Below are 22,306 nucleotides of genomic sequence, written 5' to 3'. Positions count from 1 at the left end.
ACAGCATTAATAAATGCCAAACACATTTTCTGCAGCTGCGTGACAAAGCTGCCCGGAATGGCTATTTATCACTCTCACTCACTCTGACCCGATCAGACCCACATTACCTGTACAGAAAATTGATTGGGGGGGAGGGATAATTCTTTACAGCTTCTCATGAAAGAAACAGTTAATCATTTATCACCAGACTCAGTCTTTATGGCTGTTTATGATTCTTCCGCTCATGGCAGTAGGAACATGTGGGGCCCCAGGGAGTACCAGGACTCTGAGAATATTCTGAGAGAGGCTACTGTAGTGAGTGTGAGCACCTTAAATGCAGGGTAGTTTATAGCATGATTTGTATCAGGTCTTGGTCTTTAAAACTAATAGTAATTATAAGCTTCAGCACTGAGTTCAGATTGGACTAGCAGTGACCTCAGATCCAAACTAGTTTTCAGTGATGGGGCAATCCAGGGTGGGTTTTGAGAAAATTCACAAGAGCGTATCACAGCTAATAAAATTTTAAAAGTACGTGATGTGAACTTTTCCTTGCTACTGTTGACATTAAGGCAATGGATGGCTGGATGAAAGTGCATTTGTATGAATCACCTAGCTGTTTTCATTCTGCTTAGGATTTAGGCTGTGTAAGTTCTAATGTTCTGCCTGTCTGCTGTATGTAAAGATAATTTTAATCATTAAAGCAACTTCTACCTTAAGTTGATTAAGCTTCTTGTGCTCTTTCTTTTTAGACCCCCCCAACTATATCATTTGCCTTAATAAAAGATACAATTTCTCTTGACAAACTTGTAGTTCTATTGACCTATGATGGGCTAAGGATATGACTAAGAACATTAAGTAAAGAGAAATAAAAACCTATTGTTAGGGAAGAATAAAGAGGAAGACATCTTTGAATAAAGCCTTTAATAGTTTTTAGAACTCCATTCTAATACAAGTGCTCAAGGACATAATTGGCAATATATTTAACAGCAAGTAAAGTCTCTTCACAGGTTGGCTTTATCTGAGTTTCAGGGAGAATAAAACCATATCTACCAGTGTCTCGGAGCTCAAAAGTGAAAGAGTACTTGATGCCTTGATCGTAAGCCCAGTCGTCAGAGCCCCCTGCAGCAGGATCGGTTGATTAAGAAATAAAGTAAAGCTTAACTGGAAAAGTGTGGCTACGCATTGAAATGTGATATACTTTGGAGTCAAGTCATGTAGCCAGAAATGCAGAAAGGACAGATAAAAAGGAATATTCAGTGAATTGATTGATTTCTCCTGCTCGTGGAAAAGCTTCTGTGATTTTAGGCTGTTTGTGAACTTCGTTCCAGCTGACACATGCAAGCAAATGTAAATAAGCTAAACTGCTGCCTCCTCATCAATATTGTGGGGAGACCATGGGAGGAGTGTCTAAGGAGAAGAATGGCGTGCTTGCATGGGGTCATTTAGAAAGATTTGGTATCAGAAACAAATACCCTCTCACTGGGTAGCTTTTTGAGGTTCATACAGATCTGAAAGAACTGCAGATCTGGGATATCAGCTCCATCTTTTTCTTCTGCACAAATGGTACCCTCCCTTTCCAGTACTTTGGTAGAATGAAGGCAGTCTCTTTTGGTAAGGAAGGAGCCTCCAGAATTGCTAAGCATCACCAAAGCATTTTTAAAGGAAAAATCTCCATAAATATTCTAAAAATTGGGACAAAGTGTTTTTTAAAGTTTTTTTTAAAATTATTTAAGGAAAGAGAAACAGGGAAAAGATATTAGTTTCCATATTTAAGTAAATTAAGAGATCTTAAATATAGGAGATATTAAAGTTCTAGAAATCTAGATTTGGCAACCTCAGCTCAGCTTTTGACACTGCCAAGGTCATATCCTGACAGCTGAGTTCCCAAGAAGGGTAGAAGAATGGAACTGTAATTAGTACATTTCTCAGACTGTAATGCAAAGTAAAAGAAATAATTATCTGTGTTACTAGAGTGGTTGAAGCCATTCTTTAGGATTCACATCATCTTTTCACTTTGACTTGAAGATACTGGAAATGCAGAAAATCTCAGGTCGAGATGTTTATGTTTAAATCTAAGCTGTGTATGATTTAGGAATTCATGTGCATAGCATGAATTCCTAAACAATTTACCACATCACTTTAGCTTCCAGGGGGTCACACACTCCCTGGGATCCTTAAGGAATATATCATCCCATATTTTAGAAATGACAGTTTCCATATATACCTCTGAGTATATGCATGTGAAGAAAGAAAGGGCCTACTTAGGAAGAGGAACAAGAATCACTAGAAAACTGCATTTGATAGTCTTAGTAGCAATTAATATAGATGGCTAGTATATTTAGGCCAGTACTTACAGATTGTTCTAGCTCCTGGGCCATATGTGTATTTGGTACTATACAAACTGGCCAGCCGTTTGGATGCAGCATGAGCAATTCTGTAGGAAAAGTGATAAATGCAGATTTTCAGAAACTTTCTGAGTGAATCTAGGCAAATACATTGCTGAATAAACTGAAAAGCCATGCTTGAGAAGTTTTTGTTTGAAAACTATCGTTCACCTCTCAGAATGACTAGATGTCAGTAGCTGACAAGGCACAGCTTGTCCTGTTGTGAAAAGAGCTTATCAGTAAAGAACTCCAAGCTTTAGTGGAGTATAGCCCAGTCTGCGTATTGCTCTACTGATGTACAGCCCATTGTATAGTCCAGTATAGTTTGGATAGGTAAGTGGACAAAAGGTAACAGGATTTTCTATACTTAGAAGAAACTTGTACAAGAATAAAACTAAGTAAGAGAATCTTAGAGAACAGTAATAACTTGGTACAGTAAATTGTGAACGTACAGTAGTCTTTCTTTTCCTTGTATTCATGCAGCTATAAATTCGGAGTAGAGTCAGCTTAGTCAGTGGAGTTGAACACTGATACAAGTGGAAGCAGATTAAGGTCTTATAAATATTAACAGCCAGAAGAGGCATAAATTACCCTGGAACCATATGCAGTCTCATTAATTTCAATTCATTTCCTCTGCACAGAGGGACTCGTTCAACTCCCACTGATTTCAGTGAAGGTTGGATCAGGCCCATCAATAGTACTATGAAGCTTTGTATGTTTGCATTAAGGAAAATTACAGACTTCTTTGGAACGTGTGGCTTTTCCAGTTCTTCATTATACAGCATGTTGGTAATAAAACATGAAAACTATTACTAACAGATGAAAAATATGAATGATTTTTGAAAGCAGATGTTCCGTATAAGAGTAAGCAATGGGTTGCCATATCTTTCTTTACAGCTTGCAACTGAATGGCTTATTATTCCAGGAATTTCCTCAAGCCCCTTCTTTCTCTGTAGGTTATACTCTGGCTTACTTCCCAGTGGAAGATATATTGTAAAATATTCTCTGTTCATCCTTATGCTTCAAGTGTTCCTGTGAATTACTCAAAAAGGCGTATTGGACAATGTGTTTAGAAAATCTTAGTTAATTGAGGGAGTTTTCTCAGCTTCTACAAAATGGCATCAAAATACGTTTGCATTAGCACTGGCAGCCTAATTTATTGCAGAATTGCAAGTGCTTCCCCATTCCCAAATGTTGGATTTTGAATGTTCTAGAATTATGGGAGTTTGCTGTAGGAATTTGGTCATTTAGCACATTAAGAATACTCAAACAAGATAGACCAAGGAGTATTTGGAGCTTGTGCTTCCACCTATAACATTCGCTGTACCTGAATGTGGGATTTGGTTTCTGGTCTCTCTACTGTCCAAACACAAGCAATTGTAGGAAGAATGTTATTGCCTTGCATTTCACAGTCTTGGTACAGAGCGATTACGGTAGCTGAGTGCTCTCCAAAGTAAGGGGTTTTTTTGGTTGGTTGGGATTTCTTAATCCCTTAGCAAGCTGATTTTTTCTAAAATCCATAATAATTTTTAACACATGTTGAGGGAATTGTGGAGGTTGGAGACTACTATCTGCTAGTGATACCAGGTTTTCTTCAGTCATCTTTTGTTTACAATATATGCATTCAATCAGCAGCTGAGATTGAGTCAAATCTTCTCTCAATAGTGAATGAATTTTTAAATCTAATCTGATTCTTCCTCTTTTCAGATATGTGTGAAGTGGAAATTAAATTTGGAAAGACAGTCTGATGCTATGTATGGACTTGTTGGTAACTAGTATTTGCTCTTTCTTTAGTAAATTGCATACTAGGGACAGTAGAACAGCAGAGCTGCTCTTTGGGAAGAATAGGGCATTCCTTTCACTCAGCTGACAAATGATACCTTTAAATCATACCACAACATATACGAGAAAAAGTACGTCAGGAGATTTTTTTACCTGAGGGATTTTGTATTATTGGCCAGGAAGCTGTAAAAAGAGATTTGTAGAAAGAGCAGTTGAGATTTCCAGCTGTTAAGAGCCTGGAATCCAAATAAACAACTTTCTCAAGCTGTCCAGGTTGGAGATTGAGGTGGTATTTTAAATGACCCTCTCTAAGTGAAAAACATGACTGAGCATTTATGACTTCATCATGAAATGAAACTTTATCAGAAGTTTTGATATCTGATTTTTTTTTTTCCTTTAAGTGATTCTCTACCATTTGCTTTCCTAATAGCTTTATAGTCCAAAACCTAAAGGTAAAAAAAAAAAATAATTAACCTTATAGGAACTAAAGTCACCTCTTACTTATAATAATATAATGTAAAACAGCAGGAATAATACAAATTAAGTAAATATTTGTGAGTATAAATACAAAATATGAGGAAAATATTTTCTTTTTTTTTTTTTTAAATAGCACAATAATTCAAAACCATCCATAAAAAGGAAATAACGTGGAGATTTTTGCAGAGGTATATAAATAATGCCCAACATTTTCCAAAAGGGCAAGTGATATTTAGCTTTTGAAAAGTGGTTTGGATTTTCAAGCTTGCATGTTATCTGGAATACAGCTGCAAGGAGAAACATTGGTATCTTTTTGACGTTTGAGGATACTCTTTGCTGTTGAGTGATTTTCTAGGTCTCTTTCTTTGCACAACTGGCTTAACTGAATTGTTGTGGTTTGTTTGGTGTTTGTTTGTTTGTTTTACTGTTAAGAATCCCACTCTTGCAAGGAAAATATTGCTGAGAGTTACAGTAGCAGAGAAACAACTGGAGCCCTGAAGTCCTAGAAGTAACTCCAAATTAATACCTTATAACTGGGAGCAGAAACGGCTTTTCAGTTTCTGAGTTGCAGCTGAACTCACAGAGCTGGTCATTTCAGCAGAAGGTAGTATTCCCTGCACTCATCACCCATCTGTGTTTACACAGCAATTACTAATATTTTGCTTGATCTAGTGTACAGAGTGCATGGCCCAGTGAGACAACAGACTTGTGTTCTCAGTTGCCATTATCTTACATAATTCGCAACCTTTAAAGCTATTAGCTTTTAATGAAAGATACGTTACTGGCCTCTCTTTCTCACCTCATTTGGAGTTTTGACCGAACAAGATAAATTATCAGGCTAAGCACCTTCTGCGTATTAATAGGTAATTTTGGGGGGAGCATCTCCCTCATTTTACTCCTGTATCGTCAGGCTAGATTTGCCAGCAAATTGCGGCTGTTTAGAAACACTTCAGGGACGTTGATTATGCAGCTGCTGCATGTGGACAACTCCCTTTGCCCTCATAGTCTGACAGTGATCTCGAGAAGCCTTTTCACTGATTGACTGGACCTCTTGCTCTCTTCCCTCACTGGACTGCAAACTGATTTGCCAGAGGCTTAAAGCTGTATTTTCGCTTCATCTCAGTCTCATGTGCTACTTAAGCGACTCTCAACTTCCTTTGTAATGAAAGTCTGAAAATGTGTATTTGCAAAGTCAGCTTTAGCCAAGTGAAGCTAAACTTCTGAGGCTTCTTGTTTTGCCAATAAAAACAGACTCCCCTCAAAAGAGTCCAAGACTGATGTGTAATTTAGCTCACTATTCTGTTGTTGCTCATAGTTAAACATGTCCCCCAAGAGTCCGGGGAATCCAGCCAAGTGGAGGACTTTAGTATGATGCTTCTTTTTTTTCTTTGCAAGCCTGTTTCTCTGTGGCAGTTTCACAGTGTGTTTAAGAAATTGATCCCTGGTTAGAGGGTTTCCAGAGTAACTGAGTTAAGGTGAATGTGCCCTACAGCTTTTGGAGACTCTTGTCTTTCAGCCAGATTCACACATGAGCTTCATCTGGAAGATGCTGCTACTAAAAACATCCTTTTCACAATTGTAAGACTGCCAGTACAGAGCAGTTCTGTTGTGGGACATCTGTTGTGGCAAACTTGCTGGAGTAGCTGTGAAGCTAATTCCAAATATTGCTTTTCTGCCCACTTTCCTGTTTGTTGTGCTTCCCAGTTGACTTTAGCAATATTTACTTGTAACAAGTAGTACAGTCCCAGGACTTTGCAACAGCACGGATACAACAACAGCATACGTTGCAACTCCTCATCGGTATGTCCAAGTCTCTGAGATGTTCAAACATAGTCTCTTTTGCTGTTCAAAAATTCTTACCCACAAGTCTTTATATATCTTAAACACATTCAGGAATAAAGTCAGGAGTGAAAAGACTTTGCTCCCAGGGATCAAGTTAAATAATCAGACTGATATTCACGATGTCATGCAATATATTTGAAAGTCACCCTTCTTGCAGGCTGTACAGACTCTGGGCATATCTCCACTTTCTACTATATCCTATTTTAAGCACTCAAAAGGAAATGAAATGCTTGACCATCCCAATATGGAAGGTGAATTTCAGTGAGCTGAAACAATAACGAATGTGGCCAGTTTGCATTCAAGTAATACAAACTGAAATCCCATGTCTAGAAAATTATCTTGGATTGTAAATTAATATAATATTCTGCAGCATGCCAAACTGTAATAATATACATACATTAATCTGACAATGAGTATGAGCTGGCTGCAGACATGTATTTGGCGCCAAGTTTGTTGTTTAACTGAAAGATGGAATTGAACCTGGAAAGGAAGGAGGGGTGCAATGCACATTCCTCTGCTCTATCAAATCATTCATATACAAACAAGAATTGATAAAGCTACATTTGTCTGCTGAAAATGAGGAAAGCATAGGGTGACCTAATAGGAAGCTAAGGCCAAAATATGAACAGATTAAACAATATGGGCTGCACTGTTTATGAAAAGTGTGATTAAATACAGAGTTCTTTACTGCAAGAGGACAAAGTGTGAGTAGTAAAATGAAGATGAGAAGAATTTTTTGGGGGTATGGAGAGATACTGGTCTTGCCAAGCACATTTTTTAATTGTGAAAAGTTAATGCTTCTGTTCTCTGTAGGAGATGGATTCAAGTGTGTATTCTGTGTGCAGGGTAACACTCCAGGGTATAGTCAAGAATGAGTCAAGAGGATTATAAAGCAGGCAAAATGTTTCACCAGAAGGAGTACACATTTCTTTCACGGTGTCAGCACAAGAATATTGCGTAACTTCTGAGAAATTCTTGATCCAGATTTTCCTGTCTTGGGTGTTTTTATTTTTGTTGTTCAAGTATTGTTTGGATAACAGTGAAAGTTTTGTGCAGCACCCCAGGAGGGGGAGGGGAAACAAAACAACAACCCTGAATAAAGGGAGAAGAGTTTGGGGAAAATCCTTGTGAGCTGTGGGGTTGAGATCCTCGGAGATCCTCTTGCATCTAAGGACAAGAGTGGGAAGTTGTGGGAAGGAAGGGACTTACGTGACTTTCATCATATTTTACACCCCAGGGGTGGGGGTGGTTGAGGGATAGTTCTAATCCCTGACTTAAAGTTACAATAACTTTGAGGTTGTTCTGATTTGCTATAGCAATGCAGTGAGCAAAAAGGATGTCTGGGATTCTCAGAGTGCCCTGTTCTACCTGAGAAACCAAAGCCAGAACAGTTTTATGCCTTCTGGTGATTTCTTGAGGCTGTGAACAGAAAAAGTCTTTTGAGCCCCAAGGACACGCTGTTCAGTACGCTTGCAGGAAAGGAAGGTACAAGCATTCTCTTTATCTTTCTCTTCTGCAGACTTAGTGTCTTCAATCCCAAATTACTCAATTTTTATGCCCTTCTGTATCTCAGACACTGGAATGCAGCATAAGCCCCATGGTATTATGCTACCTTTAAATACAATGGAACAAAATATTGTTAATGATAAGCAGACATGAGGTTTTGTTTAAGCACATGTCCAGTTGCTCACTGAAAGAGATGAGAAATTGCAACTATATTCCCTTTAATTTATTGGATCTGTCAGAGTAAAAATAACATCTAAGATAAGATAATGGCACTATAAATTTTGCTTCTTCATTTGCAAAATGATTTATGATCCTCTTATTTGCCCAAACAATTTCTATTAAAAGTTGAGATTCTCATTCTTCAGCATTTCTCTAAATTCTAAATCTAGACAGAACTTTTAGACATGAAACACAATTGGCATAAAAATAATACGCCTTTCTGTAGCTGTCTCATTTCAAGCAAGTACAATTGTTGATTGAAATTCTTAAATTTTCTTTAGTCACAGCTTAAATGAACGTGTTTTAGTTATTTGAAGTAACCTGAAAAGCTGCACTTTCAAACCTGACCCAGAGCCTGTTGAAGTCAGTCTTTCTATTTAATTCACTGACATTGGCGTGAATTAGGCCCTTTCTGTTTAATTATCTCAACTACAGGCAATGTTGATTGGGTGATACTCTGATCTCATTCTCCAAAAGAAGGATTTTTGGCAAGAAGTCTTTCCTTGTTAAAAATCAGATACTGCACAAGTTGAACACCTCTGGGATCCTGCTGTCTTTTTGTTGGGATCACCAATAAAGGAAATATTTTCCCTTAATTAAGATGTTAAAAACACTCATAAGGTCACCTTGTCATGGTGGTCAGATTTGTGATTGCTTTGTAGTGGAAAATAATGGAACTCCCCCTGGGATCAATGTGCCTGATTTAAAATATAGGATAAAGTGATGTTGGAAAGACTAACTTACAAAGTGAAGTCAAATGGCTGAAGAGACATATATATAGCCTGCATTCCTGAGCTATTTATTTTTTATGCTGAATGGTAATAGCAGAATTGTCCTCTATGGCAGGAAAGGAGAGTTTTTATTGGTAAAAATTGTAGAACCTTAGTATGGGTGATTCATTAAATTTTACTGTGTATTAGAATAGAACATTGCCAATATAAAATTTTAATTTAATAAAAGGATTTGAAAACCTATAAAAGCACATAGGTTCTTATTGTTAAGGATTGTTTTAATAATGAGCTGTCAATGTAAACTTTTTTTATTTAATACTGTGAGAAACATGCTGTACTTTTAGTTATGTTTCATCACATTTGCTCTTGATTCAAAAAAATTGGGCAGAATGTCATGCAAATTTTTAACACATGGGAACTTTGTGTTCTTGACAACAAAGCAGCTTCAAGGGTTTTGTGTTGTTTTATTACTTTAGACTGAACTGCAATGTGTGAAATGTGAAGCTTTTGTAAAAACTGAAGACCAGAAATTACTGCAGTTCCCTGGAATAATTACAACTAAAAATTTCTGGAATATAAATTAAGAAAACAAAATCTTCATCTTAATTTTGTCCTCTCTTTTAAGCTGTAAAAAATGCAACAGGAAACCGCTGTTGGCCCCAATTTGTATTTGTGCTTCAGAATGATGACATCTATTTGGGAGCACTCATAAATCTGTCAAACCTGCCCAGCAGAGCAACACACAGTGTTGTTGCCTTGGACTTTTGGCAGAATCCAGGAAAGAGGGGGAATCAAGATATGTGTGTTTTGTTTTGCAGTGTTGTTTTCCCTGCCAACAGCTTCTAATTGCTAATATGCCAGAGAACTGAGTAATTTTATTATTCATGATTGTTGATTTTTGGCCTTATAAAATGTTTACAACTTTTATACACATTTAATAGTTTTAACCCCCTCTGTGTTTTTTAAGGATAGAAAAAAATATATATATTCCAGACTGTTGTTATTTCACTTAAGTGGCATTAGGGTGTGGCCTTTCTCTAGGATGAATAAAAGAGGTCTTGTCCATTAAAACACCACATTTATCCTCTCCTCTTCCAAATGAAAGGTGTGTTTGAATCCAGGCCTGTTTAGAAAGGCCTCGGAACTGAAACTTTTTACCTGTTTTGTATCGAATTGTTTTTAATTATGCTTTTGACAAAAATCGCCTCATTGTCCTGCACCTGTATCAATAGGAGTTTCAGCATTTTACTTCAGGGAGAATTAAGGTTCAGTACGGAGTGGCAGACAGAGATCCTTGTCTGCTGTTGATGATACCAGTTCAGTCATTTCATAGTGACTACAATCCATCAAGCTGTTGGCTTGACATACGGGGCATAATGTTTCTATGTAATGTATTTAAGCTACATGCACAGCAACCTCTTGAGTCAGGAAGAAGCAGTGCTGCACAGCGTAGTGGATTTCTGTACAGCATGACTGGAAGACAAACCTGACCTTGTGGCAAATTCATGGTGTATGCGGAAATTAAATAAAGCTCTTAAGTTTATCTTGTGCTTGAACTATCTTGAAGCCATCATGGTTTCCCTTGTTCTTGCTATGAAAGACTAAGTATTTTCAAAAACTGGCAGTACAGATTCTTTCCAGATGTTAAAGAAACTGCTTGAAGTTAAATGGACCCAAGTAGCAAGTGATGATTTTTACTTATTCTTTTCATTATGTCAAAAAGACAAAGAGACTTACCAGTTTCTGCTAATTCGATGGTAATTTGTAAGAAAACAGTAGCAGCTGGGAATAGGAGTGAATTGTCAAGTATGCCTTGACTGTAGAAAGATGTTCATGAATCAGCCAAAGCCTTGGTCTCCTTTCCAGACTCAGGTGCAGAGCCACAGTAAGTGGAATCACAGGGATTTTTTGAGGCCCCAAGAGCTGGGAAGAAAGGTGAATTCAATGAGTATTTAATGAAAAAAGCTGGTTGTTAGGAGAATCATGTTACACCACTTTTGTACATAAGCCTTGGAAATCCTACTGACAACATGCCATATCAGAGGAGAGAATATTTTATTGCATAGTTAAGACACTGGGCAACATGACATAGCATTAAATAAATATGCCCCGTGTGCATAATTGGAAGAATATGAGTATTGATGTAAAGCTCTATATTATGCAAGTGATTTGGGATATTGATTTGCTTCAGTACTTAACAGTCCTCTCCTTGCATATCTCCCCCATGTCTAGGACACTTCCAGGAAACAACCAAGTGGAAACCCCTCAAAAGAGACCTCTCTCCACCGACTGAAACCAACCAGAAGAAAACTCTTTTGGTTTCTATTCTGAACTCATAGAAGTGTGTGCATGTGTGTATGTATGTATATGTGTGTGTATACATGTGTATATAGATACGTGTGTGTGTGTGTGTATGTTTATAGAAGTAGCCGTAGTGGTGACGCTAGTAACCAAATCTGGTTTTTGCCCCAAACTGCTCCAGAAATTGAACACAAGCTACTCCACAATGCTATACTGGTGGTCTTCACTCAAGCTTGAGCTGGTCCAACCATCAGGTAGGGAAAATCCATAATTAAGCATCTTGGCTATTGCACCTCTGTATGATCACTTGCAGCTATTGTTAGGAGACGCTTAACCGCACCAGCCAGCATTAAAATTCCTGTTGGGATCTGTACCAGTGCAATGGCTGATGGTTTCTTTCTCCACATGTGGTCCTGAAATAGAATGGTGAAGCATAGATCAAAACTAAGAGAAAGTTCTAACAGTTGGCTTTTCCAGCAATATTATTCTTGAGAAAGAAGAATGTACTTACATTTGTCTAAGTGTAAATGTAACTATCAATATTAACAACAGGCAAAACATAGAAGTCCTAGCTATTGAGAAGTATGGTCATGACAGTATCTTCTCCATAGGTCTCAGCTTAGTTGGAGAAGAGTAGAAAAAGCTGATGGTGCCTTCATAGATCTGTATCCCCTGTGTGTATTTAAAGGCCTGGGTCTGGGTCAGGAATTAATGAATGTGGTGGGCAAAGTCATCCAGGTCACTCCACCACATGAGATGGCAGCTCTGTGATATTCATATACTTAGAGGCTTTACACTGACTCAAACCACACTGCTGTTAGAAAGCCATCTCATTCTCATAGATAAATTATATGGTAAAGCAGTGTTGATCTTGAATAGGATAATAAGTCACTGGAAAGAGATTTCCATCTACTAGCTTCTTGTTTACAGGCAGAGCAAAGTTGCTGTCTATGTATTCTCCCTACATCCTGTCACATTAAAGGTTTGGGTTTAATTTATGTGAGAAGGAAGAATCATTATTCCCATTTTTTTAATATCTTTTGTGCAGACAAATTTCATCAATAACCAAAATTTTAGAGAATATTTCCAAAGAACATCCTTACACCTTTGCAGTCATAATGCTGTGGATGCACATGTTCATAGGGAGGCAGATTTTTCCCTGCACTTTTCCAGACACATACATTGAATAACAGACATAAGAACTCCTGCTATAAACCTGTATATCCTGACTGTTCATGGCCTGGCACTTTGTATTCTTGTTCACAGATTTATATCAGTGTTGAGGGAGCATGCAATGATCATGGAAATTTGCTCTAAGAAGTATGTCACACCCATGTTTCCTTTACTTTGCACAGACATAAAGGACAACACAGGGAGCAATGCAATGGAGAAGGGCATCTTTTGTCCTGTAAATAGCAGGTAGGAAGGTTGGATGTAGAATCTAGAAACGAAGTTTCAGATCACTAGAGCTTACTTTTTCCTGTTTTGTTTTTTTTATGCTTGGGTTTTTTTGGAAATACATATAACAATCCACCTTGCTCATGTTTTTCTCTAGGTTTTTTTTTACTTTTATGTCTAGAAGTAATCCCAAGTGAACCGCTGATGATGCTCAGAGGACTGCGCTTTTAAAGCACGTCTGCCTATCCACACTTGGATCCACTGAGCAGAGCCACTGCTGGTGTCAGGTATACCCATGAATTAAGTGACCAGACAGTGAAAATGACAGCTGTAGTGACGTGAATTGCCAAGAGAAAAATGGTAGCACATACTGTCTGCAGCCTTATTAGGAGATAATGAAATCACATTCCCATTGACTCTACTGAGATGTCACATTCAATTTCCACTGCTCCCTACACAAAACCGCATGGCTGTCTGATAAGACTGAGATTATACTTGCCACCAATGCCTCTGCCAGTGGCTCACTCACATACTTTGACCTTCCTTTACTTGGGTTTTAAACCCCAGCTGCTGCTCCTGGGTTTGTTTTTTCTTAATCTTCAGGCAGGAATTCTTACAAAATTTGAGATTCAATCAGTGAGTTGTTCTGCTAAGTTGATTGATGTCCCCCTGCTGAGGGGGAATATACCTCTTCTCTGTAGAGAAGATTGTGCAGCATTTGATAACTCCCACCTGCTTTATAGTGGTGGTAAGGAGAAGGAAAAGACAAAGGAGATAAAATTGTTTAATTCAAGGCCTAAAGTATCCCAGCCTGAAGTGAAGCTAATTTCACTTGTGTAGCTCTTTCCTGAATATGGTTTCATGTTTTAGAAACCATTCTGTACAACTTGAAGTGGCAGCTCAAAGGGATGCATATGCATTTCCCTCTTCCTGAGTGGAGTTTAGGGAGCGTCATCTATAGTCTTCTTCCCTCCTCTCCTGGATACATTTCCTCTGCACTGTGTGCTTTGCTGAGGGTAGGTCTCCACTCTCTCTGTTGCCTTACTGACTAAAGCTGGTTGCAGGGAACACAGCACCTGACGCTGTAGGAAGATGGCTGTTCTGACGTCTATTCAAATGTCTTCTGATGCGCCCTTGAATTTCCTTATTCCCTACTCCTTACTAGACCTGTTTGCTTATCTCTCACCTTTCTCTGACTACAGGTACAAAAAGGAATTTATAGACTGTGTAAGTAACCCCCATAGTTGTCAGTACCTCTTACACATGCTTTTAGGTAGTCTTAAGCTGCTGAAAGATTACAGGTCCAACCATTAAGATCTGGTCTAAGTAGTTACACCCTAACCATCTGAGGTGAGAGAAGAGACGTGTGGACAGGTATTTAGAGGTAAAAAGGCAATCTGCAGTGGCGTCAGCTTTTGCTGCTCACTTAAGGTTTTCTTAAACATAGTTGTATTTTGTAAAATATTTTTTCATCATTAAGCTTACTGTCTTCTTTCACAAATCACTGGCAGAAAGCAAGGGAGATCCACTCTCCTGCATGGAAACCACAATCCATAAAGATGGCCTTCTTATTTGCACCACTTTTTCCCATCTAGGAAAAAAACCAACAAAAACCCCAGGTCTTGAACAAAATAATTTGTATGCAGAACAAGTAATTCAGCTTGCTGACCTAAAAAGTCAAACTTTATACAAATATAGCATTCCTTGATTAAATGGAAATCTGTGGAGTGCTCTCAGCTGTAGCTGACCGTGATATTCAAGCTAAAACAATAGACTTTTAATAATTTCATTTTTATTAATGTAGATAAGCTTCTCCACACCAATTATTTGATTATTCTGCACTGTTGATTTATTTCCTGCAATGTCTCTAAGAGTTGATCTTGTTTGCTTGAATGATATATTATTGTAAATGCTTATGCAATTTTGGGCAAGCAATCTTTATCCTTTCATATTTATTTAAGTCAACATATCTTATTTATTTATAAGAGTTATGCCAAAAAATTTGTTATGGTTTAACCCCAGCCGGCAACTAAGCACCACACAGCTGATCGCTCACTCCTCCCCTCCCCAGCAGGGTGGGGGGAAGAGACTAGGAAGGATAAAAATGAGAAAACTCATGGGTTGAGATAAGAACAGTTTAATAATTGAAATAATAATTATAATAATCATAATCATAATAAATTGTAATGAAAAGGAAAATAACAAAGAGAGAGAAATAAACCTCTAGAAAGACAAGTGATGCAAATGAAAACAATTGCCTCGCCAGTGCCCAAGCAGCAGCCCCCTGGCCCACCTTCCCCCTAGTTTATTGCTGAACATGACGTTGTATGCTCTGGACCACCCCTTGGGTCAGTCGGGGTCCGCTGTCCCGGCTGTGTCCCCTCCCAACTCCTTGTGCCCCCGCAGCCTGCTCGCTGGTGGGGTGGGGGGAGACGCAGAAAAGGCCTCAGCTCTGTGTGAGCACTGCTCAGCAATAACGAAAGCGTCCCTCTGTTATCAAAGCTGTTATCAGCACAAATCTGAAACATAGCCCCACACTAGCTACTGTGAAGAAAAGTAACTCTATTCCAGCCAAAACCAGCACAAAATTATATATGATGAAGATACAAATTTTTTGCCTATTGTTAGAGAGACTGACATTTATAGATCCTTTTAGAGTAAATGGGTTTACAAACAACAGATGGAGAGAACATAAAGGTAGATGATCATTCAAATAACTCTCAGGAGTGTGGTTGAATTTATATGTCTGAACTTCTAATAATTCATTATGTCTCTTTTAAAAAAAAGTCTTAAAAGTTGAAAAAATCATAGTAGTAGTGAAAAAACATATTAGATTTTCTGCAAAATGTATATAACTATCTTAGCATCATTGGTGTTTCAATAGACATCATAATCTTGTGGAGGTTAATAGAGAAAAAGTCTGGCACAAAGAAATCAAAGCACTTACTTTGAGAAGGTACATTGGCCATTCTTCGTATGTTTCCCCTATTACACTGCAAGACGAGGTTTGGGTTCTGAGCAGCAATATCAGCAGTCCAAGCAGCTATCTGTTTCATAAGGAGGTTAAATTTACTGATGTCTCTCCTCAGGTCCAGGCTAATTAATTCACAGACTTCAAGCCAGAATGGTCCTCCTGAGCATCTAACTTGACCTAATATTTAATACCATTTGTAGGTTTCCAAGAATTAATTCCTACTTGTACTAGAGCTATATGTCTGAATTAAGATTTTCTAGTATGAATTTATCTAAACCTGTCATTGGAGTATGGCTGGTGGATTACCAAACCCTTTGAATGCTGACCCTATATAGTTATGGCCTTGTCACCCCTTAAACTCTCTTAACAAAAGAAAACCGTTTTTCTTGTTAAGCTAAGTAGATTGAATGCCTTAAGTCTTGTACATGTTGTAATGTTTTTCAGTTCCATGTCTCTTTTATTCATTATCATTCTTGAATTACTGACAGAAGTACTGGACGGGGATTTGTAGGAACAGTGCAGCAATGCCAGATAGAAAAGAAAGGATATATCTCCTTCATTCCTTTTATTATTTAAGGGAAGTAATAACAGCCTTTATTATCTTAATATTGGAGCAGATTCCCTTTGTTACAGGTGCCTTCAGAAGCTCACAAAAAAGTTGTCACATCCACACAAAAAAGCATTTCATGTGCAAAGAGCTATCTATGAACTAAGAAAAAAGTCAGGAAACAGGAGACAGATCTAGACAAACTGGCAAAGAAATACTAGAAATAATGGTTGACATTATGGATGTTGGTGGTTTTTTCATGCCAATAACCTTTGCAGAGTTAGAGGAGCTTTTGTTCTTATTTTTAAACAGACTTGTAAAAGGAGACTTTTTTTTTTTCTAGGAGAGTTCATGTGGAAGAAAATCAATTAGTTCTGTATATGTTCTATAGATACCACCTGGAGAGGAAACACAAATTTTCTTGTTTGAAAATGTAACAGGTGCTTAGTGGGCAATGATTGGCATAAAAATGAAAGATTTTTGCAAGGAAAGATGTGAAAGGGAGATTGTCATACTTTTAAGAACTGTGATGCAATGGATGATAAGGAGCCACTGCAAAGGTGTGAAGAGTGACATGGTCAGGATTACATGTCAGGAAAAATGAGCATGGCTGTGAAAAAAGGAGGGAGGACGGGAGAGCTTACGGTGGAAGATGAAGAGCTAGAATTGGGGCAGGCAATGGAATCAAGTTCTTTAGCAGAGGAGATGGGAGGAGGAGTGAAAAGGAAAGAGCAAATTAGTAGTGAAGCATGTCAGCCTGGTCATTGGATTTCTGCCAAAGTTTCTTTGCAGCACTGGGAGCAGAAGTAGAGGAGATAGCTGTAGGGGGATGGGTTATACAGATTAACTCTGTAATGAGCAATAAAGGAGAAGAGGAAGGAGAGTTTAGAGAAGGAGTTATCATATTAATGGATGGAACAGAAGAGGAAAAGGGAAGAAGGCTGAAAGCATATCAGAAGTAATTTTGACCACAGAGGCTAAGGTACCGAGCTGATAAAGTGGTAAACTTTTAGACTTTACCATTTCCCAGCTGTTGTACTTTTCATAGCTGTGTCTGGTGGTACGAGCTTTGCTGTCAAACTGGGCGTCCAGTGCAGCCTGCAGGTTGTCAGTCAGAACTCTGCAATAAGGCACCATGAAAAGTGTGAAGAGAAACATACAACTTGCTAGCAGGAAAATAAGCACCAAGTAGACATTTTGGGGTCTTCCTGGAATTAAGTCTGCATGGATTGTGAAGTAAAATTGGGGGGCTGATTTATGCATTTGAAAATAAGGTATATTAGGTTCAAGTTTCAACCTACTTCTGCCTCAGCCTTGCCACCAGAATGATCAGGGAGAAATAGGTTCCTCCTGATTAGCACCTGCCTACTTACTCCCATACTAACAAACCTCCAGGGTGCCAACAGTTTGGTTTAGGAAGAATAGCAATGCTGAGACAGAGTGTGTGTAGAAAATGAGCTCTGGGCTAACCTCATGTTGCCAGGTTGCCTCTGCCTCAATAGGAAAAGGTCCCTCTCTTGAACTTGGAGCACTGCAGGAGGGTTAGACTGCAGCAACGTAACATCCCCATGCAGCAACCCAGAGATTTTTGCGTAATGAAATTCTCTGTCAAACCAAGCTTCCAAAGTTTAAGTGTGGTTTGGCAGCTCTACTGCAGGTGGCATTATCCATCCTACAAGCTACTTTACTGCAAGTGAGGTGGGTTATTAAAGTGGAACACACAATGGCAACCAGCATCCTGTCTGGATTGGTTGGATCTCTCCTGTTCATCTTTCCCTGGGGCTGATACAAAGGCACAGCTCATCATCGAGTATACTCTTGAGAACCTTTTGCTTGTACTTCAACCTTGGCTATCAAAAAATGAAGTCCTCTTGTTTTTCCAGTGCTTGTCTTAACATTCTTACAAATCTTACTCATCCAGGATATGTCCTTGATCGTTTGTGATTTGGATAGAAGAGCAGGAGGCCAGTTTGTGAGGCACCACCAGCCTTCAGAACAAACAGTGCAAATGACTACATTGACATGATGTCATGGCACCGCAGCTGCACTTCAAAAGAATTGTAACAGCTTGGGTTGTCACAAGGACACTCCACTCAAGTTTGTCAGGGACGCCTTCCAGACATTATGGCCTTTGTTGCAATCAAAAGATTTGTGCATAGACCTGAGGGAGTTTATGAATATTATAGGAAAAAACTAACACAGGAGTAACTCCTCCTTTGCCAAAGAGGAAATTCCACTGAAATTGGATTCCTGTGCTGTATGTGGGTTGTGGCATTATTGAAAATTATTTCTTCTAGAGTGTTTTTAGATTCTGTTCCCCCAGCGACATCCAAATCAGACATAGTTAATGTGAAGCCAGTGAGTTTAGGGATGGATTATCCTTGGATTTAGCAGATCATAAAAGTTATGTTACATGAGAACTGTGTGGTGACCAATGAAGGAGTTTGGTCTAGTGGCAACCACACTGGGGCTGAGAGACAAAAACTCTCCACTCAGCCAAAAGCAGTTGTAAGAATTTGATCAAGTAATACTGACTTTCAGTGTCCGAGTACATGATGTTGACAGAATATCCATTACACGTTGAAGAAGCTTGATAATCAAGCTGGGCTGAGCCAATGCTGAGGTGGAAGTAAAGGAGAAATGAAGACAGAGAACACCACTCCAGCCCAAAGTCAACTTCTCATCCTCGGTTAATGCTTGCATAGTGACTGGAAGATATGAAGTATAAGCAGTTGCCTGGTCTTGCTCTTTTCTTCTTACTCTCCCATTAGTGCTACTCACTACAATGCTTCCTTTCTCAGGGATGTGTAATATGGCAGTGTGGCCTATTCCCACCACTTATGCTGCAGTTGTATTTGGGCATGGAAACTCCGGGCTTTTTTTACTTCTGGGTAATATACTTACGAAATATTTAGGACAATTAAGAGCTCTCTCTCTGGAGAAATCCTTACCATTGATCTGCTGTGTGACTTGAGTAAGCCCAAGGCCACCCTGGGAATCTGTTCTCCTCACTTCCTTGGCCTTTCACCTGGCAACTGTCATCTTTTTGTCACCAGGTGGGTTTTTTTTGCCCCTCTAGCTGTTGTTCTACAGCTTAGAGAACTCAGTGGGGAGCCCTTCATGGTGGCTCTTGGGGCTCACCATTTTCTGGCTTCAGTTCCCTGACACTATTATGCAAACACATCTGGTGTACTTTCTGGCTCTTTCTAGACCTTTGCTGCTGTTTTGTCTTTAGTGGGAAATCTTTCTGGTCCCCTCCATACCCCAGCCTTGTGTACTGCAGTGAGCTTTTACCTTGGGGAAATTCCTGGCAGTAAGTCTTTGCTTCCTGTCTCTTAGTCTATCAACATTTCACCTCACCCCATTAACGCAGAGCAGCTACACTCCATTTGAACTGCCATAGGAAAGCTGAACCCAGGCATCCACAGGAGGGATGAAGTTTGTGACAGGAAGATCAGTTGACCAATATGAAAAGATCAAACAGATGTTCAGCATTATTTAATCTTCTATTCACAATACAGTATTGAGAACAAACTTATCTATACTCTGCTCCACTTTCTTTCAAAAGATCTTCAACCTCAAAAGACTTGTCAGCTTCAACTCAGAAATCAACCTGCATTTTTGGCCTTACCAGTGTGACAGAGTGTGGCTGCCAAAAGGCAACCTGAAAGAAGGCCAAATGAATACATAAACAAATAAATACATACATATGGCTGTGATTTTTAGGTGGGTGTATGTGTGATGTTGATTGTGATTAATGTACCAAATTTCATTCCTATCCTATTACACTGACCCAATCTTGCTTGCCAGAAGTATCAACCTAAATTTTAACTGGAAATTGATTAAGAAGATTTTATTAGGCTCTGCAATCTATATGGCAGAATTCTGGAGATGGCAGTGACAGTTTCACAAATGCCAAGTATTCTACAGCATGTGAGTGCATACAGACTTGTGAATATTATAACTTCTTTCATTCTTTGTACAGATTTCATTGGAGGTTTTTGCCTATAAGCCTTAGACAGAAATGGACTCCTGACTCAGTAGCAGAGGGACGCTACATGAATACTTTACATAAATCAGCTGGGAAAGACTGTTGTCTGTATGAGTGCTTTTAAAACTCAGTTCATTAATGTTGGTATGAGGAATCTCAGCCTTCAGAAGATGTTTAGTTCAGCATGGATAAACGACAGTGCTATTACTATTTCACCTATTTTTTCTGAAGTCAGCTTCTAGACCTCTGGATTTAGCACCCTATTAAAGGCCAATGAAAGCAAAGCTTCTTCACCAACCTAATGCCTTTTCAGCCTTTCATCTTGTGAATGTAAAGGAAATTGGGTCTGGTGGGTGTATTAATGAACTATGTGTCTTCAAGTGAGATGACTATTCCAGGATATACTACTACATCAGTCCTGACTGATTGCTTTGTATAACAATGGTAGTTCAGGGATCTTTGCTTTGCTTAAAAGAAAAAGATCAATCCCTTTATACTACACAATTAAAAGCAAGCATGGTATATTAATTTTCTTAATATTGGCAGCACCATTCTAATAGTATATTCTTCTACAGGACACTGTTCCAGCATGCTATACTAGTCTGTTGATGATGGTTCTCCACATCTGTACTTCATTAAAAATACCATCCTTTCATCCTACAGATAATGGTGTCTTTTTCACCAACAGCTATTTTACAACATCAAAGCTGAAAAGAAATATTGAAAACACATTTGCTGTCTTTATTGTTTTTCCTCATGTCATTGTGTCATCATATATCTACATCAAGGTCAGTAAGAAACATGCAGCTTGGTTGGAGAGAAAGGAAGCTTTAAAGGAAAGTCAGAGAAGAAAATATGACATGAGAGACTAGAGGCCAAAGAAAAGTTCAATTTGTTGGGAGTATGGATTTTTAGATTATTTACATGAACGAAATGTTTTGCCTATAATGGTAAAAGTTCTGGTAGTTGGAATTTCCATGTTTTATCTAATACATTCTTGAAAGCACCCCACAGTGAATACAGCATTTCAGATTAACTTATTCTATTAATAAATTCTGGCACTTCGATATTCAGACTGCATTAGCCAGACTTTCTAGGAAGGTCTTGGAATGTATTTGCATAGCTCTAACTTTATCACCTTGTCCTGTTCCTTCTGAGGAAACACTCCAGCTGACTTGAATGGAATCAAGATTAGGTCTTTAATTCAGTAGCATGATTTTTCTTTTTTAAGATATATGTTAGTTGAACAAAAGGAGAAATTTTCCTTTCAAATGCAATATAGCCCCTTCCCCAAGTTCTTTACCTGCATGTTGCTGGCAAGGGAATTGATGATTTCCACCTGCTCATCATTCTGCAGAATCACATGAAACACCTTCTGCCTGAAAGGGGAGAAGAAGATTGGATTTGAAACAGGTAAGTCAATTGAAAGGCTTTTGCTCATGCAGAAGAAATTGTGCAAATATAAAACTTGATGTCTGTTCTTACCCATCAAAAGCAAGATCCTGCTGGTGAGCAGAAACAGCTGAGAAACCTATGAGAACCAAGAGCACCCACATTTTTTTTAAAGAAAAAACCCAAGTTTTCAGTTCTTCTATGTTGCTTTCATAACCTGTTTTGTCCTGCTTTTTATCAATTATACACCAGAACAACCCACTGATTAACTGACAGATTATTCCCTTGGCCTTGTTTTATTTGCATACTATTTAAAATGTGTGTTTTACTCCACACCTGTGAAGACAGCTGAAAGTCTCAAGGGGGGCTGGCTAGAGAATCTTGCTACTTGAGCTGGATAAACTCTTGATATGAGAAAGTGACTGTAATTTACCTTGTTCTGTTGTATTTGAATTTTGATTAATTTTTTTTTTTTGCAATCATTTGGTTGCTGGAGTACAAACTTTATAATACTTTATTGTTACTTTATGTAATGGTAGATGTCTATCAGATCTTGTTGCAGTGTGACTGGTCTTAATCACACAGCATTGCTCCTCTTCCTGAATAATATGGGGGTGACTCTGACAAAGGAAGAGGAACCAGAGTTGGGATGTACCAATTATCTTGTTTTTCCCCAACAGAGGAGAAAAGTACTGAATTTGTTCTTTGCTCAGTAACTTCACTGAAACTTCTAAGTCAGGTGTCTGCAGAACTGAGAGTGTAGAAATTTCTAGTCACAGCAGA

General features: G+C 38.6%; 1 protein-coding gene across 1 annotated transcript; it reads right to left on the bottom strand.

Annotated features, from left to right (window-relative positions):
* Positions 1-922: 922 nt before the first annotated feature.
* Positions 923-21,687, bottom strand: CPB1 (carboxypeptidase B1 (tissue)). Its single transcript, XM_010568362.1, is given in 15 exon segments — positions 923-1,110; positions 2,334-2,413; positions 10,619-10,623; positions 10,658-10,757; positions 10,759-10,843; positions 11,557-11,604; positions 11,607-11,634; positions 11,733-11,839; positions 14,105-14,210; positions 15,567-15,615; positions 15,617-15,666; positions 17,161-17,258; positions 19,672-19,804; positions 21,435-21,510; positions 21,617-21,687. Coding segments are annotated over 15 exon segments (1,224 nt in total).
* Positions 21,688-22,306: the final 619 nt, after the last annotated feature.

Source organism: Haliaeetus leucocephalus, unplaced genomic scaffold, assembly GCF_000737465.1.
Source record: "Haliaeetus leucocephalus isolate CR32 unplaced genomic scaffold, Haliaeetus_leucocephalus-4.0 Scaffold240, whole genome shotgun sequence".
Classification (NCBI taxonomy): Eukaryota; Metazoa; Chordata; class Aves; order Accipitriformes; family Accipitridae; genus Haliaeetus; species Haliaeetus leucocephalus.
The sequence above is the reverse complement of the archived record's forward strand: the minus strand, read 5'-3'. Positions and strand labels throughout refer to the sequence as shown.